Genomic DNA, 16,389 nt, shown 5'->3' on the forward strand with positions numbered 1-16,389 from the left:
TCACCTGTTATTGACCGACATGCTTTGTTGCTTTTCTCCTCATATATGTCAGGAAAAAAAGTAATATTTGTTTTACAGTTTTTATAGCTACACTTTCTTTCCAGTACAAAAGGTTCCTTCCACCTTTTGCTGCTCTGGTTTCTTAGCAGACCTCTGGCATTCACCCCAGAGGAGAACCTGTGGGGAGCAGGACATCTCTCCTGCTGCTCAGATTTGGCCAAGACAAATCCGTAACCTCATCCATAACCCTCTGTCCTCGTTGCGTTGACTTTGTATGTAATGCAAATTGGTTTCAGTTTGTGGGTGCCAGGTGGAGTCGGGTGCCCCTGAGGCTGGGCAGTGCCTGACATTCGCCCACCATGCACCACCTAAATGGTGGAGCTGGATGGAGCCAAGGTGGTAATGATGGGATTTCATGGCTTATCTCCAGGCACGGTCTCATTTTCTTCTAGGGCTTTTATCCTGAATAGCAAAGCCTGTGTGACTGTGGCCTGTGGGGTAGTCCATGGTGTCTGTTTTCTCAGCAAGGGATTTGGCTGAACGGCTTTTTGCCTGGGCATTGCTGCCCTGCAGTGACAACGGGCAGCAGGCCTGGGTGTTGGAAAGCTGTCCCTTGGTCAAAGCAGCTCAGAATAATTAACCCTTCACGATTTTGTGGAGAAATGCCCAAATCTTTTATCTGACTTGAGAAAGACCTTTGGAGATGCTGTTGGTATTGCTAGGTAGAGCTGTCTGTGGTGTCTTTGGGACAACCACATTTAAGAGGAGCTTAATGGCTGCGGGCTGTGCTCTGTTTTGAAGGTCCAGGAGCAAAAAAAAGCTGGTATGATTTGAGCAAAATAGTTGGCCCTGGGACTTGGAGGATTAATGAAGGGCTGGGTTTTAATTTTGCTTTTTAAGAAAGAGATTCTCACTCTGGCTGAGTGGTGGGAGGTGGAGGGCAGGGTGGCAGCTGATGATAGAAATGGAGATGGCATTGCCCAGGAGGCTGCTGTCCTCTGGCTTCTGGAACAGGCTCTGGCCTCGGGAGCTTGCTGTTTGCTTGTGGACTTGACGAACAACAGGTAGTAAAAGTCAGCTCCTGGGGGACTGGGGTGGGGAGCTGGGTGTTCAACCCACAGCGTTTCCTCCACCCGAGGCATTTCCCCAATGTCTGCAAGCATTGAAACCGGAGCTGGTGAAACTTCCCGCGGGAGCTAACCGTCCGAGCGGTCAGCGAGGGGAGTTGTGGCCCTGGGGAGCCTTGTCCGCACCAGGGACCAAGCCCCGGCGCACGGGTGCCGATGGGAGCCAGAGACGCCCCGCTACTCCCTGCGCACACGGGAGCTGCTGGGAAGCAGGACTTTTCAGCAGCGAGGAAGCGGCAGGGCCGCCCCTTTGTCCTCCTCTGCCTGCCCGGGCAGAGAGGACCGCGGGCGGATGGCAGGCGGAGGTTTGCAGCAGGAAACTCCCGGCTGAGCGTCCGAAAGCACCGGCCGGGGCGGAGGAGGGCTGGCGGCCGGGGCGGAGGAGGGCTGGCGGCCGGGGCGCAAAGCCTCCTCGCCGCTATTGTTCCCGGGGCTCCCGGCCGCGCCATCAGCGCGGCACTGAGGCGTGTGCCGGCAGGGAGGAGCGCCGAGGGCCGGACTGCATCTCCCGGCAAGCCGCTCCGCCCGGCACCTCGGCGAGGAAGGGACGCCTCGCCGGCATCCGCCCGCCGGCGGGGTGCCGGCTCTGCGTATGGGGACGGGAGGGGGAGAGGAGGGGTGATCCCTCCGTCGGTCTCTCCATTTTCTGTCTCGCCTGTCAGGGAGACACTTAGATGGCAGAGTCGTGCTCGGCGGCCTTCGGAGGTAGGTGGAGTCTGGTCGTCCTCCGCCCTCCCTCCCTCCATTGTCAGCGGCAGCGAGCGGCGGCGGTGGCGGGCACCTGCTCCGGCCGCCGGCGGCAGGGATGCTCCCGCCCTTCGCGGCGGAGCGGGGAGGCTGCGGCAATCCCGGCGCGACGGTTTCGGAGCCGCTGCCGGCAGCAGCAGAGAGCCGGAGGAAGGAGATGCTGCTTGCGCGTGCCCGGCCCAGCTGCCGCCTCGGGAAGTGAACATGAGTCTGCCAGGCCGCGTCTCCTGCTCCATGCTCAACTGCTTTGTAAGTGCTGCTTTCCACCTCCACCCGCGGTCCTCCTCTCCTCCGTGCAAGTGGGGCTGTAAGACAGCTTCTCTCTCCGGCCCCCGTGCTGAGCCGGCTGTCCCAGATCAGGCCTGTCCTTGAAGCTGGGCTGCATGGGGATCCTCCTGCCCTGGATCTGCCAGGCCTGGTGTGCCGCCCCCCTGAAAAGGGGGATCCCCTTCTCCTCCCTCCCTCCTGCCGCTGGAAGGACGCCGTGGCCCCCCGTCGCTGCTGTGCTGCTGCCCTGCCTGGGCCCAAGGGCACAGCGGCGCCCGGCACCGCAGGTTCAGTCGGCCAGAAAGCCCTGGTGAGCGTTGCCGTGGCATGCAGGCTCCAGCCGGTCCTTGCCCGGAGCTGGAAAATTACCGTGTGAGAGCAGCTGACCCCAGGGGAGCTCTGCACTCTCGCCGTGGCTGCTGCGGCATGCGAGGCAGGGGTGTGCGAGACCCCCTCCTGTGCTGATGCTGCCAGGATGGCAGTGTAGTGGGAGGGGGACCTGAGCTCTGTGTCTTTTATGCCTTCCGGGAAGGGAGTTTTCTTGCTCAGAGGAGATCTGATGCCCCTTCGTGCAGAAGGCCCCCCCAGAAGGACTCATGGCCAAATGGGCTCTGAGGGCTTCAGGAGATGGCTGGCTTGTGAAGAGAGTGGGGTCCTGAGCCTTCCACCCTGCTGATACCCCAGGGCGGAGAGATCTGGGGAGATGCTTAGCCTCTCACCCATCCCGTGCTGCAGGCGAGGAGGAGCTCAAGGACACCCAGGCCAGTCGAGAGCTCAGGCTGCCCTGTTCCAGTTCCTGCTGCTCCCTGGGATTTCTTTGCAAGCGGCAAAGTGGCGATGGGAGAAGATCTCTGCTCCCCCGCTGCTGCACCGGCACACAGGCACACACCTTTCCTTTGCGTTCTCTTGGGATAGCGCCTCAGCATCAGAGCGAGCCGCTGGCAGAAGAGGCCCCCAAAGCCCCCATGGTCTCCAGTAACCAGTGGCTACTGGAGCAGGTGCTGTGCCCTGTGTCCCTCATAGCCTCACGCAGAGACCTGGTGAGTGGGTGAGGAGGGGCAGTGCCTTTGCCTCCAGCTGGGGTTGATGCCTAGTCTTATGCTAGCTACAAGCAGTGTGTGCACAGGTACCTCTGGACCCGGGGAGGAGGAGGGCTGTGTGGGGTCTGTCTGCCCCAGTCTGAGGTCCAGTGAGCGCTTCAGGCCAGGCTGTACCTGTGGGTGCTGAGGCTTGAGCAGCTGTCAGCAACATAAGAGGATTCAGCATCATATTAAATATAACCGAGCCCAAACGGTGGGGTTCTTGTGTCTTCAGATTTGAAATTTGGGGTTCTGGCTTGGGTGACGTACCCAGAAAGATATTTCATTTTACAGTATTATTTAATACTTACAAAACAGACTATTTCCTAATAAATGGTGAAGCCTAGAGGAGCTATAGTTTGAGAGCAAGAGGCATTCTGAAGAAAACATTCCCACACCAAATACATGCGGAATTAACACCATCCGGGGCTCCCAGCAGTTAGCATCCTCAGCTGAGTGTCTAGATGCTGCTTGTTTGCACAGCAAGCCGGTGGTTCGACAGTGTGGGGTGAGGGTTGGTGAAAATTGGGACAGAGATTTCATGAGTGACTGAAGATTCACAGGGCCCAAACTGAGACACTCTCTCTACTTTTCCGAGGAAGGCATGTCCAGGCTCTGTCTGTCCTCTGAGACCACTTCTCTGAGGCCTCCATGGGCTTTCCAGGGTGTCCATCTGAGCAGGTTAGACATGGTCAGCTGCCCTGAGGATGAACACCCTCCTTGGGTGCTGTCACCAGTCAGTAACACATGTTGTGAATTGGGTGCACTTAGATACAGTTGTTATAGGGTTACGTTTCACACTTGCATATTCTCCTCAAAAAGCATCAGGCTCTTCCCAGATTTCTTTGGACTAAGAGTGAAAAGGAAAACTCCCAAAAGAAAGCAATCCTTATGAACATAAGAGGAGGAAGAGTAGGTCAGAGCTGCACTGTAGATGGAAACTCTGTGTTACGGTGTTTCTGCTGTGGTGCCACAGTGAAGGTGATGGGGTAACATTTGACGTGACAAATTACTGTCACATCAGTCCAAGATCCGGTGCGTGGTCGAGGTGTATCTGCTTGGCTTTCCAAATACCACATGGTTGGAAGAGGTGGGACTCGGAGACCTGCTTCTAGTCTTCCGCTGTGCTGTGGGTATTCTGCAACAGCCAGAGGAACTGCTGGGGTCCTGCAATGCAGAGAGTATGGTCTGGAGGCAGAAGAGGCATTTCCTTGCACAGGTCCAGGGGATCCCCAAGGTACTGGGGTGCCAAGAGTATCCAGCAGCTTCAATTTTTGGCTTTTCATAACACCTGCTGGCTGGGGCCTGTCTCAATGTGTGTTTTGTTTGCAATGCAGGGTGAGGAGGGCCCTCCCAGTTTGGAGTATATCCAGGCCAAGGACTTGTTCCCCCCGAAAGAGCTTGTAAAGGAGGAAGAGTCATTGCAGGTAAGGAAGTAAGAAAACCGAAACAGCTTTGGGATGTGGCAGGCTCAACTCTGGTAGCGTGAAACCTGAGAGCAGTTCTCCAGCCCAGGACGTGTTCTGGAGGCCACGGCCTGGGCGGTGCTGTAGGTCACATTTGGACCAGTGGGTCCTTCTGCCTGCGTGGAGGCTGCTGACGGCAGTTCTGTATGCCCTGGCCCTGCCTTCCCAGCCCTGCCAAGACAGTGCAATTTGTACAGCATCGCATATGCCGCTTGATGCAATACAGAGCCGTCCTGGGTATTCCCTGTCCTCCGCCTGTGCTGACAGTGAGAAATCGTGATGCTGCCTGCGTAGCTCTCTGCAGCAGGTAGATGCTCTCCGGGGCAGGTCGAACATCAGGGCTAGGCTGTGCTCTGTGTAGGCATAGCATGCAATTGCAATGGCTGATCTGGCCCTAATACATGTTGCTCCTGGCGTTTTCCTGCTGCAGAGCTGTTGGAAAGAGAAACCTCCGTATGGTGCCAGCCTCCTGCTGCAAAAGGCCCTTGAAAGAGACCCGGGTACTGTTGCTGCTGTGCAGCAAGGTTGGTATTCTGAACGGTGGCAGCCAAAGGCTCCGGGTGTTTGTTGCTTCCTTTAACATAGTCCACTGCCACCTTGTCCCAGTGCTTGTCAGCCTCCCACTATGGCTGGAGCCAGGCTCAGGTTGTATGTTCTCACTGCTGCTGCAGTATTTGAGTTTGCTCTGTGATTGGCATCATCTTGGTAAATAGTGCTGATAAAAGCAAGGACTGAAATGTGGCAACAGGTGGATTGACTTGATGGAACAAACATGGGCTGAGGAGTTGCACGGGGTCAAGGCTGCAGGTCTGTGGCCTGTGGGAGGTGAAGCTGCTGAGATGACTCTGAGCTGAGACTACCTGGAGAAGAGCAGAATCTGCTTTAGTCTTCTGTGTGGAGGACCATAAAGTTCATCCCTCCCAAAGGGTAATTTGCCTTTGGTAAATTGTTATTCTCTTAATGTAAAGTGAAGTCTAAAAGGACAGAACCATCTTGATTACAAGCTGTATTCAGGCACCTGTCAGTTTATTCCAGGATTTCCCTCTGTCAGTTCTTGCAGTTTTACCATCCCATTTCTGATCTGTCTCCCTTCTGTTTAAAAGAGCCACGTAAGCAGAAGAAACACATGCCAACTAAAACCAGCTCTGACAAGCATGCATAAATAAACTGCAGAAATAAAGAGTATATTCTCTTAATGTCAAATAAGTAACATTTTTCGAGAGTATTCAGACGTGCCAGTCTAAGGCTATTATTTTTGTACAAGTAACTTAAGGGAGAAGTTGTTAGTACAATTGTCACTTGCACATGAAGTCTGAAATACAGGAAGTTCAATTTTTAAGCAGCATATATATACCCAAGCCATAGAAACAACTTAGAAGTAAAGGCAAGGTGGTCTGACTTGTACTAATTACAGTCTAATGAATTCTTTCATCAGATGCCCTGCCTGCCAAGTAAAGGGCTCTGGCTGAAATGACAAATCTTCATGATTTTTTTGCATAACTGGCTACCAACATCACCTGGTGTAGGTGGCATTCAGGGAACAATGAGGAGTCTACTTAGCTAAGGACAAAGGGGCCTGGTGAATTTTAGGCTTTTTTTTTTTAAATACAAGCAAAGTCAAGTCAAACTTGGCCATCTGCCAGGATCCCCTGTTTTAAAAATAGCTATGCCATGTCTAGGCTGATAGGGAAAAACAGAAAGACACTTGATTATCTGGATTTTTTTTTTTATTTTTAAATTCTAATACAGGTAACTTTAATGACGTTTCCTCAGTCATACACAGAGGTTCCCTCAGAGCCTTGTTAGCAGAAATTGAGCAAAACTTTGATTCATTTGTTTACCTGGATTGGTACCAGTGAGTCTCATAGTGCTGCTAAGAGCCCCTTTCATTTACATGACACAGCAGGATCACGTATGCGACGCTGCCTTGGGGCAGAGGACTCCGATCCTATCAGGCTCTGCCTGGAGCTGTGCAGAGCACTCCCCAACTCATGTCTGAGCTGTGCCCGAGGTGTGTCCTTTATCACGCCACTTGTGCCAGGGCTGCGTTTACCCTCTCTGAAAAGCAGGGACCATAAATCCCTCTGCCCCCATGCAATACCCTTGCTGCCAGATACCTACAGTTGGTGTACATAGCATTTGTGGTCACACCTCCCCTCCGCAAATAATTATCCGTCAGGAGGTGCTCAGTGGCTCCTTGGAAGAAGATCCATCTTATGGGGCTGGGCAGCGGGTACCAGTGCTGTTTCGTGCTGTTGTCTGTTCTCAGTGCATGAAGAGCACGTTGCTGTGAATGATTTCCCGCAGGAGATGCACTGTGAAGGCAGTAGGAGAGGTAGCTCTTAGCATTTATGGTATGCAAAGTACTCTGCATGTGTCTTGAATTAGTGGTGTCTCCCTTCCAGGTCCCATTCACTGTGTTGCAGGGCGAGGGCGTAGAGTATCTTGGCCATGCAAACGATGCTGTGATCGCCATCTCCAACTACCGGCTTCATATCAAATTCAAGGATTCTGTGATCAATGTAAGTCTGGATCTGCCTGTTCCTGCTGCCTGAATCATAATCTCTCGCAGTATTTCGGGGAGGGGGGAACGGGGGCATAAGCCATTTCTGTGGTCTGTGACATGGGAACTGTGCCTCTTGAAGGATGCCAAGCCTGATGCTGTCTCTACTGCTAGTCATGCAGTTGCTGTTTTGCTCCTGCATTGTGGTGTGTGGATGGGGTTTTATTTTGGATAATTAGGTCTTTCCTGTGCTGTTCTCTTTAAATTCAAGCATTGAACTTGGTAGTTTTAAGACTGTTAAGGTTTCTTGCAGGCCAGTTTTAATGAGGCTTTTCCTACCTGGAGACCAGCAACTGAGAGTCAGACAGTGGGAGCCTGAGGCTCTCTCGCTGTCTTGACTTGCCATCTTTTATTGCAGCTTTTGTCTGCCTGTTACCTGTGCTTGTCTGGATGCGATTTAGTCAGTAACTGGCCCCAGGTGGGAGACTACCCAGGGACAGAATAGAAATTGGAATAGTAATTGTTGAAGGAGGCTCTATGCTGAGTCATGAAGCTTCATAAACCTTGCAGTGGGTTTGCAGTTTGAACTAGAAACTCGTGGTTGTTGATAGAGCCGTGACTGTGTGTGATGGGCCTGCGGGCAAAGCTGCTATGTCTGCTATGTGATGTGGTATGTCTTGTCATGCCCTACATCTGTCCCTCACAGGTGCCTTTGAGGATGATGGAAAGTGTGGAGTGTCGGGATATGTTCCAGCTTCACATCGTCTGCAAGGACTCCAAAGTGATCAGGTATCCGTTTTATTGCTGTTGTAGATGCCACTGCAGGCCAGTTGCCATGATCTGCTCTGGTGCCTCCCTCTGTGCTGCCGTTGGAATTGAGCTGTTCATGGCCAAGGTTACTAAGACTTGGTACTTTGTTCCTTTTCCTGGTTAAGTGGAGCAGAGCTCCCTATCCGTGTGTCTTGGCTGGATGAACATACCCACTGAGGATGATTTACATTTGGGTTTGCAGGTGCCATTTCTCCACCTTTAAGCAGTGCCAGGAGTGGCTAAAGAGGCTAACTCGAGCCATTGCCCGGCCTGCTAAGCCTGAGGACCTCTTTGCATTTGCCTACCATGCGTGGTGCTTAGGAGTCTGTGTTGATGAGGAGGATCAACATGCACATCTCTGCCGTCCAGGTAAGCTCCTGGCGTGTCCCCTTCCTGCTCTTTTGTCCAGAAGCACTGCAATGCCATTTGAACTGTTGTTCATAAACTGATGTCTGGCTATATGTCTTAAGCTCTGCTGTATCCATAGCCTAAGTTCATCTTGCTAAGGAGTATCCTGTACCTGGCCTAGAGGTCCAGCTGGATGGCCAGGTGTGGCTGGATAACAAGCACAGTAAAAGGAATAATAGTAATAAGCACAGTAAGGAGCATTGTGAGCCAGCAACACATAAGCAGCTTTTCCCTTTCTCCTTGTGAATGGAGAAGACATCACATACTTTAGTACTCTCATCATGATGACAGAGAGCTCAAGCAGCCTTGTCCCTGGATAGTAAACATCATCAGCTTTGAGGCGGCATAATTAATATGAGTTCATTTGCATCTCTCCTCCAACACCTCAGAATACCGTGGCATTCCTGGGATCACATCTGTGGAGATGCCTGCTTCATCCTTAACACAGGCACAAATAGAATCTTTGAATCCATGAAGAGAAAACCAGAGCTGTGATGGTGCCCTCGTGTGGATTGGGAGTTTCCCGTCTCTGGGATCACAAAGTTCACTTGCAGTTGCTTTGTCTTTAAACAGCTTCATCCTGAGTAAGGGGGGATTAAAATGAGTGACAAACCTGGCTTTAGACTTAAAAATGTGCTGCTACGAGAGAAGCAGTAGCCTGAATGAAATGTTCAAACACAGGTTGGGATTGAGGGATGGGCTTGAATAGTATAGCTGAAAGAGATATCAGAAAGAGGCTGATAGAGAAAAAGTATACTATGTGTTCTTACCACGTCCCAAACACCAGCAACTGAGAGATATTTGCTGTCTTTTCCTTTAGAGAAAGTATTATTCTGTAGTATAAATAAACTTACCTGTGGAAATTGTTGCTGCAGGATATGAATGAGGTGAAGAGCTTTGCAGTATTTATTTATTAACAACATTTGACACTCGAGCAACAAAGACATCCAGGATTTGTAAGGCGAGACTAAAACATAAGAGAGCAAACCCTGAGTCAGCCTCTGAGAGAGCAGTCTGGAAGAAGAAACTGCCTGGGGTGGGTGCTCAGTACTCCTCTGCCGTGGGGTTCCTGACATCCACTTTGGAAGCCATCTCTGTCAGAAGGGCAAAAGTGGATTAAATTAACCCCCCACAGTCCCACACTGATGTGAGAAGGCTGTTTCCATGCCACTCAGTGCCTTGAGACTGAGAAGTGATCTGACTTAACAAAATAAGCAGAGGAACCCCTGTGAGGGACAACTCTTTTTGGCTCCGGAGCAAGATCCCTGCCATCCAGCTGTCCTGTAGTTTTTCTCCAGCCTATGATAGTTGCTATGGAGCTGCCACTAACAAGTTTAGATTTCATCAGTTCTGTGTAGCTGACAGTAAGTACCCTGTGCCCTGTTCTTCTAGGAGACCATGTGAGATACCGATTTGAGATGGAGCTGGTGAGGATGGGCTTTGACTTGCAGAACGTTTGGCGCGTTTCTGACATCAACAACAATTACAAGTAAGTATTTCACCACCAGGCTCTCCCCATTCTCCTCTTTCCTTACCTTCTTCCCTTTGCAATGCCTGTGCAGAGCAGTGGGTGAGTCAGACTCCAGCTAATCCTCCTTCCTGGCCTTGATAACCCTCAGGCAGATCAGCATATGAGCCAGATCCCCTTTCTTTCTGCCTTTCACATTGTGAAATTGAAGAAGGAATACAGCCCAAATATCAGAGCTAGCAGCCACTGTAGATGCTGACTCAGGTAGTTTATAATGTGGTGGCCATAATTCATCCTTGAAGACATTTGGGAGTCTCAGAGGAACTGTCCATCGTAGGGTTGCCTTTCTGGTCAGTCATTCTCTCTAAAATGCTTGCGCTGTTTGAAATGAAAATCACAAAGTTTTCATGAAGTCGGGCAGCTATTCAGAGAGTTTACTATTTCAGCACACACAGTTTTCATTAAGTCGGGCAGCTATTGAGAAACTGGGGGCGAGCCAGTGGAGGGCTGTCAGGATGCTCAGAAGTCGGCAATGAGCAAGGCTTGTTCAGTCTGGTGCAGAAGAGGCTAAAGGGTGACCTACTTGCAGCCTACAGCTGCTGGAAGGGGATTTACAAAGGTGATGGAGTGAAACTCTTCTGACAGTGGCAGACAGCTGAACCAGAGGCAACAGCCACAAGGTGCAGCTTGGGAGGTTCAGACTGGACATGGGAGGAAGAAAAATCATTTCCCAGGATTGTGGTGCTGTGCTGGAGCAGATCCTCAGAGAGGTGGGGGTTCTCCATCATGACAGCGTTTCAACTCTCAGATGATCTAGTGTTGGAGGTGGTCCCCTGTGAGCAGGAGGTTAGAGTGGAGGTCTCTAGAAGGTCTTTCCCACCAGCATGTCAGTGATTCCAGCCTGCCTTCTGCTCCTAGAGAAGAGCAGAGGAGCTCTTGGAGAAGCGCTGCTGCATTCTTTGCAGCAGGTGTCATTAAGCCAACAGGATTTTATTAAGCTTTGATGGACATATTCATTTCTGCGTTCCCTATAATCCTTTTCTTGAAACAACTGGTAACCCTCAGTCTTTTCCCTAAGTCTCAGCCAGTAAAGGCATCCCGAACACCTATATATCAGACAGTTCGAGGTCACTGGTTTCTTGTAGAGACCATGAGGACCCTCAGGCATGCTGGCCTGGGGAAATCCCGGTGGAGTTTTGCAGTTTACTGCCTGTTCTTTTCTCTCTTTCTCAAGAATTCAGACAGTAATCACTAGATTTGGGGGTTGATTTACAGTTTCTACTTAGCCCTTCTGACCGCATCGTTGCTTTTGAACTGTTAACATGACTTTGATGGCATTTACGCAGTTTCTCCAAGGATGTAAAATAAAAATCGTTTTCCTGAACTGCTCAGTTTTGGAGTGCACAACCTGTAGGTGCCTGCCCTAGGTAGCATCTCTGTATGTCTTTGAGAGCAGTCAGGCTTTCTCCGCTGCTAGATTTTGGGATGTAGTTCCCTCTGACTATTTCAGAAAGTTCAGCTTAGGTAGACCATCCGTGGTTCACTTCCTGGCCAGTGATACACAGCAATTAGCCAACTTCTCTAAAGGCAGATGTTTTATTTCCAACCAAACCAGGGAAGAAAGAACTTGAAACAAACCTCAGCAAGCTGGATACAGGCCTGGGTTTGGTTTCCTCCATCTGCTGAGTTCCCACCTGGGGATCCTGGCAGGTCACAGCTTCTTGCAGACATCCCAAGATCTCAAAGGTGGTGTAATTTGCTTGTGCAACTCAGAAACCAGTTCTCTCTTGCTGCTTCAGAGAGTGTGTCTTTAAATCCTGCCCTGGCTTTTGATCATTACCACCTGCCTCTATTCACAGGAATCGGGTTACTTTTTAACTGTTTATAGTCCTTTTATCTTTTATTTCCCAGCATTGGCAAAACAGTGTTGTTAGAGACAGGATACTCCAAGGTAATGGCTTTGTTCATTGTCTTTCAAGTCTGTTGCGAGATGTCCTTATCTGGAAACTATTATCTTCTTCCTGGCGACAGCCATCATAAAATTAGAGCAATACAAGCATATAATAACCACTCCTTCAGTCTTGATAATAGTATACTATTTCAGCACACGATAATGAAATTATTCCATGATCTGTCCCTGGCTCTCACATCTTCAGTGATCTGTATAACCAGAGAAATGAACGTATTCTGGCATTCCCCATCTGGTGCACCCATGCTGCCCAAGGTAGGAGTTGTTTCATATCAGCCTTAATGCTGGTAGATTTGGTGCACACATAGTTCCTTCAAAAAGGAAAAAAACATTCACCTTTCCTTCAGTGTTGATGCTTGTTTTCAGCTTTGATCTTTTTACAGTTGTGGGTTTGTTTATTTTTGACTTTGAGGAAAAAGCTGTCTGGAGTTCTGTGTTACTGGTTTAGGCAGCTGATGTTTCCTGCTTGTTTCTGTGGGTGCTTTTAATTCATATTTTGTCTTATTTTGTTACAATTCTCTACCAATTTTAGTACCATGCTTTGCTTTTATGGGAAAAGTGATAGTGTTCTTGCTTGTATTTGCCATATGAATGTGTAGACAATAAGTCTATGAGGACTGTTAGCGATAAAGCATGTGTGTTTGCATTCTGTGAAGGGAGGTCTCTCTCACTGGACTGGCTGTTACCTTTGTGGTAAGAAGATGCTTTGTCAGTCCTTGTCCATAGGTGTGGTTTGTGCCAATTTATACGTTTGTGTTGTTACAGCCACCTTTTTCTGGGATCAAACCTCACAGTTTCAAAAATGTTTCCTTCAGTGTCCTGGGTCAGCGTGGCCCCAGGGGTGTTTCAGGCCACCCCTCCGTGCCCTGCATCACTTCACTGTTCATCTCTTTCTCATGGGACACGTGAGCATATTGCACAACACTGGGACAAGCATGGTTCCCCCTAGGACTCCCTTTGTTGTGAAAAATGACCACTGAAGTTCTGTACTATTTCTTATCTTTTCAAGAGTTACTGTTTCATAAGAGGAGCTTCCTTCAAGTCTATGGTGAGCGACCTGTAAAACAAACAAACAAAAAATTCAAGGAAACCTTTCTGAAAATCCAAATCCAGTCAGCCACGTGAGCTGTATCTGCTCGTACAGTGATGTTTCCAGCAAACTCTACATAGATGATGCGCAACCTCCCTCCACAGAAACTGTGTTGACTCTTCCCAAGTGCACGGTATTTACCCTTGTACCAACTGTGACAGTCAGTTGCTTTGTACAGAAGTCAGACTCCAGTGGTTTCCCACATTTGCCCCAGAGACCTTTTTACAAAACTGATACAGTGTTTGCCACCTTTCACTCCTCTGGCACCCAAGCCAAGGTAAGCAACAGCTTACACATCTCAGTTAATCGTTCACCTGGTACGCGTTTGGGTTGCTGTAGAAGTGTTGAGCATTATCTAGTCCTGGTGATTAGCCACTCCTCGTTCCTAGCAGATTGTTCTAAAACTTCCCCTGCAGAAGTTTTCGCATTAATGTCTTCTTGTTCCTTGTCCCTTATAAGACAGGGTTAGGTCTGGCAGCTTCTTTGTGGGCTCCTCTGCTGAACACCAGCGCAAATAGTTTTGATTTTCTGCTGTGATCTTGCTGATCTATTAGACCTTCAGTTTCAGTAGCAGGCTGATACCTCCAAGGTGTTTGAAAAATGTCTTCAGAGTTTTAATCTTTTAACAGGTCATTTCTCAAAAACTCCATGACATGTCTCATTTTTACTGTTTTTTAAATTCAGGAGCACATTTGGCTTCTCATGTCCTTTGGAAATATTTCCCCTCTTTGAAGGATGTCCTTTTGTTTCTGAAATACTACTTTTGTTCACTGTTTAACTCTGCCAACTCTTCTGATCTTTTTGATGCATTTTATATTACCATTGAGTAGCATGTTTAAATAACCATCATATCATCTGCAAGCTTCCCCCTGCCTTTTCTGAAACTCATTGTTACTGGCATGGGAAGCTTATCCCATCTAAAAATATTGCTGAATTCTACTGTGTGATGAATACTGTAACAAAGTGATTTTTCCGTTATTCTATTTTGGAGCAGTTCAGGACCAAGGGAAGAGTTATGTACTTTTGTATTATTTGGCTGGTAGCAGCAAGAAGCAGCTGATCGCATCTAAAAATGTCGCCTTTGTCTCATGCATTATCGTGATGCTTATGCATTTTATATGGAAGCAACACAAGTCTCCCATGGCAATTTCTGCCCTTACAGCCTTTCTGCTTCTCTTCCAGACTCTCGTGGATGTTGTTACAGTTGCTCCAGTGGTTGGTAGCGTAGCCTCAATGCTATCCTGTCTTTCTTTAGGCTTGGGATTTGAATCCATGCACATTCTGCATTGCTTGTGGATGCTGATAACTCTTAGCCTCACACTTTTACCTTCACATTTTCCTGGAACATACCACACTTTTTTCACTAGCACAATCTATTTTGGTCTTCCTACAAAGCTTGTACTCTGAAATTTAGGGTACCACTAATAATCTTCCTTGTATCAAGTTTGTAAGATGCCATTAAGCCAACATACTTATTTATCCTGGCTTTTCAGTTGCTCTATTTTTTGGAATTCTAGCCTAGAAGCACAGGTCTGTTTGTCTTGACCTCATTGCCTCTTTTTATGTGCCATGCTTAAATTTGGATTAACTTCTTGAGGCTGTCCTGTTTCCTACATGAATTTTACTGAATTCTCTCTTACTGTTTTCCTAACGCTGCAGAATTTTAGTGACTTAACTCTTAGAAGATATGCTCCTGAACCCCTCCTGTGCTGACTCTCCCCAATTTTTAGTTTAAGACATCTCCCATAATGTTTCCTCTGAAGTGCCAGGGAACTGATTCTGTTTTCATTTTGATGAAGCCCATTCTTGTATAGACTTAGCTATTGCAAAATTTTCTCCAGATCTTAACAGGTGCTAACCCTCTTCCACATACCTTTATTCTCAGTCACACTTCAATGCTTCTCTAATTTCCTCACCAACTTTACACATGGAATCTGAGGCGTTTCAGAGATGTCCAAACCTAGACATCCTACCACAGACATCCTGGTCTTCAGCTTCTTACCTAACAGCTTTAATTTTGCTTCCTGGATTCCTCTTCCTCACCCTCTTGTTTTTATCCTGTAAAGCAATCTTGCTTTCTGCCTGGGGCTTTCTGAGAAGCTGTCTAGACACTGTGTGAAGTGCCATCTTCTAACATGGCAGGCAGTTCCTTGCTAGCATCACAAACTAAATGTTACCAAGTGCTGTATTGTGCCTATTGCCATCAGCTGGGATAGCTTGGACTCAGGGGAACACCGGGCCACCCTCTGGAGCTTACCAGCTGGATAGTTTCACCCCCCTCAGTTTGCTTCCCATCTGCCCTGAAACATTCCTTCTAAATGATGTGGGTTATAGCCTGGAGTTAGAGCTGCTCTTTGATGTCCCTTGCCATGTACGGCTTTGTCTGCCTGGGCTGCTGGAGCTCAGCTGGTCCGGCATCCAGGCAGTGCTTTGTCTCTGCAGCCTGCAACCTGCCCTGCATGCAGCAGATGCTGTGAGCTGCAGGGACAGGAAGCTGCAGGGGTAGTAGCTGCAGTAACCAGGAAGCCCCTGCGCTCCTGGATTTTTATGTGTGCACTGTTTGGCTGCCTCCCTCTTTCCCTTGGCTCCCCTCTTGCCCTGCTGTTAATATACCTGCAGTTGGGTTTTTAACATTTTTCTTGGGACTTAAGCATTCACAATCTCATTGCCTCTTCCCATCCTCCCCACTAACTGAATTTCCATTTCAGCTGAACTGCTTTGTACTTAGATTCATTCAGATGTGGGGCTCCTCTGGTACTGTAGCTCTGCTCGTTGAAGAGTTGGGTGCTTCCTGCTATTAGCTGTGCATGCTGTGAGTTTTTTCACCAGGGGACTGGGTTGGGTAGGGGCTTGCCCATCACATTCCTCTCACTGCTGGCACATGTTCAGATGTGTATTAGGAATCTGATTTCTGGCACCCCACCAAACAAGATATTCTTTTAGATCTCCCTCATGTCATTTTATTATAACATACACCAAATCACCACTGCTATCTTTCTGGGCAGAGTTATGTCTTCCTTGCAGAGAAATGTGTAAAGCTTCTCAGTGGTGATCTGTTTTTCTGCCTTGCAGAAAGTGGCAGATCATTTACCAGAAGCTGTGTGTGTTTCTGCATTTGCAAGTGCTGCAAGAAAACCAAAACCCCACATAAATTAATGACTGTTCCCCTAAACCCTCATGAATTCTTAAATCCAGAGGATGCTCCAAAGGCATCCTTGGGAATTACTGGGGTACTTAGTATGGGCCTGGAGGTGAGGCCTGAGGTGAAAGGAAGTTGTTTTCTCTCAGCTCATTCCTGACAGGATTTTTTGGGTCACTTTTCTCACGTTGAGAGTGTACCGAGACAGATATGAAGAGGAAGAGCCGAAGCCCTGCATGCTGAGTTTGGGGAAATGTGAGCTGCTCCTGCCCTCTCTCTGCACAGCTTCTCTGGTGCAGATTTTTGATTGCCAAGT

At 48.8% G+C, this 16,389-nt stretch overlaps 1 protein-coding gene across 6 annotated transcripts in view; it reads left to right on the plus strand.

Moving 5' to 3' along the window:
- MTMR4 (myotubularin related protein 4) overlaps positions 1–16,389 on the plus strand; it is a 58,626-nt gene that overhangs the window by 27,564 nt on the left and 14,673 nt on the right. For 4 of the 6 annotated variants that reach the window (XM_069791560.1, XM_069791563.1, XM_069791561.1 and 1 more), the window contains exons 3-7: positions 4,558–4,647; positions 7,092–7,208; positions 7,896–7,978; positions 8,202–8,368; positions 9,800–9,896. In XM_069791560.1, the coding sequence (XP_069647661.1) occupies positions 4,558–4,647; positions 7,092–7,208; positions 7,896–7,978; positions 8,202–8,368; positions 9,800–9,896 (554 nt within the window). Of the gene's footprint in view, positions 1–1,673; positions 2,124–4,557; positions 4,648–5,116; positions 5,211–7,091; positions 7,209–7,895; positions 7,979–8,201; positions 8,369–9,799; positions 9,897–16,389 lie in introns of those variants that run through there. The other 2 variants (XM_069791558.1, XM_069791564.1) reach the window with 2 other exon arrangements.

This window comes from Haliaeetus albicilla, chromosome 9 (genome assembly GCF_947461875.1).
Source record: "Haliaeetus albicilla chromosome 9, bHalAlb1.1, whole genome shotgun sequence".
Taxonomy (NCBI): domain Eukaryota; kingdom Metazoa; phylum Chordata; class Aves; order Accipitriformes; family Accipitridae; genus Haliaeetus; species Haliaeetus albicilla.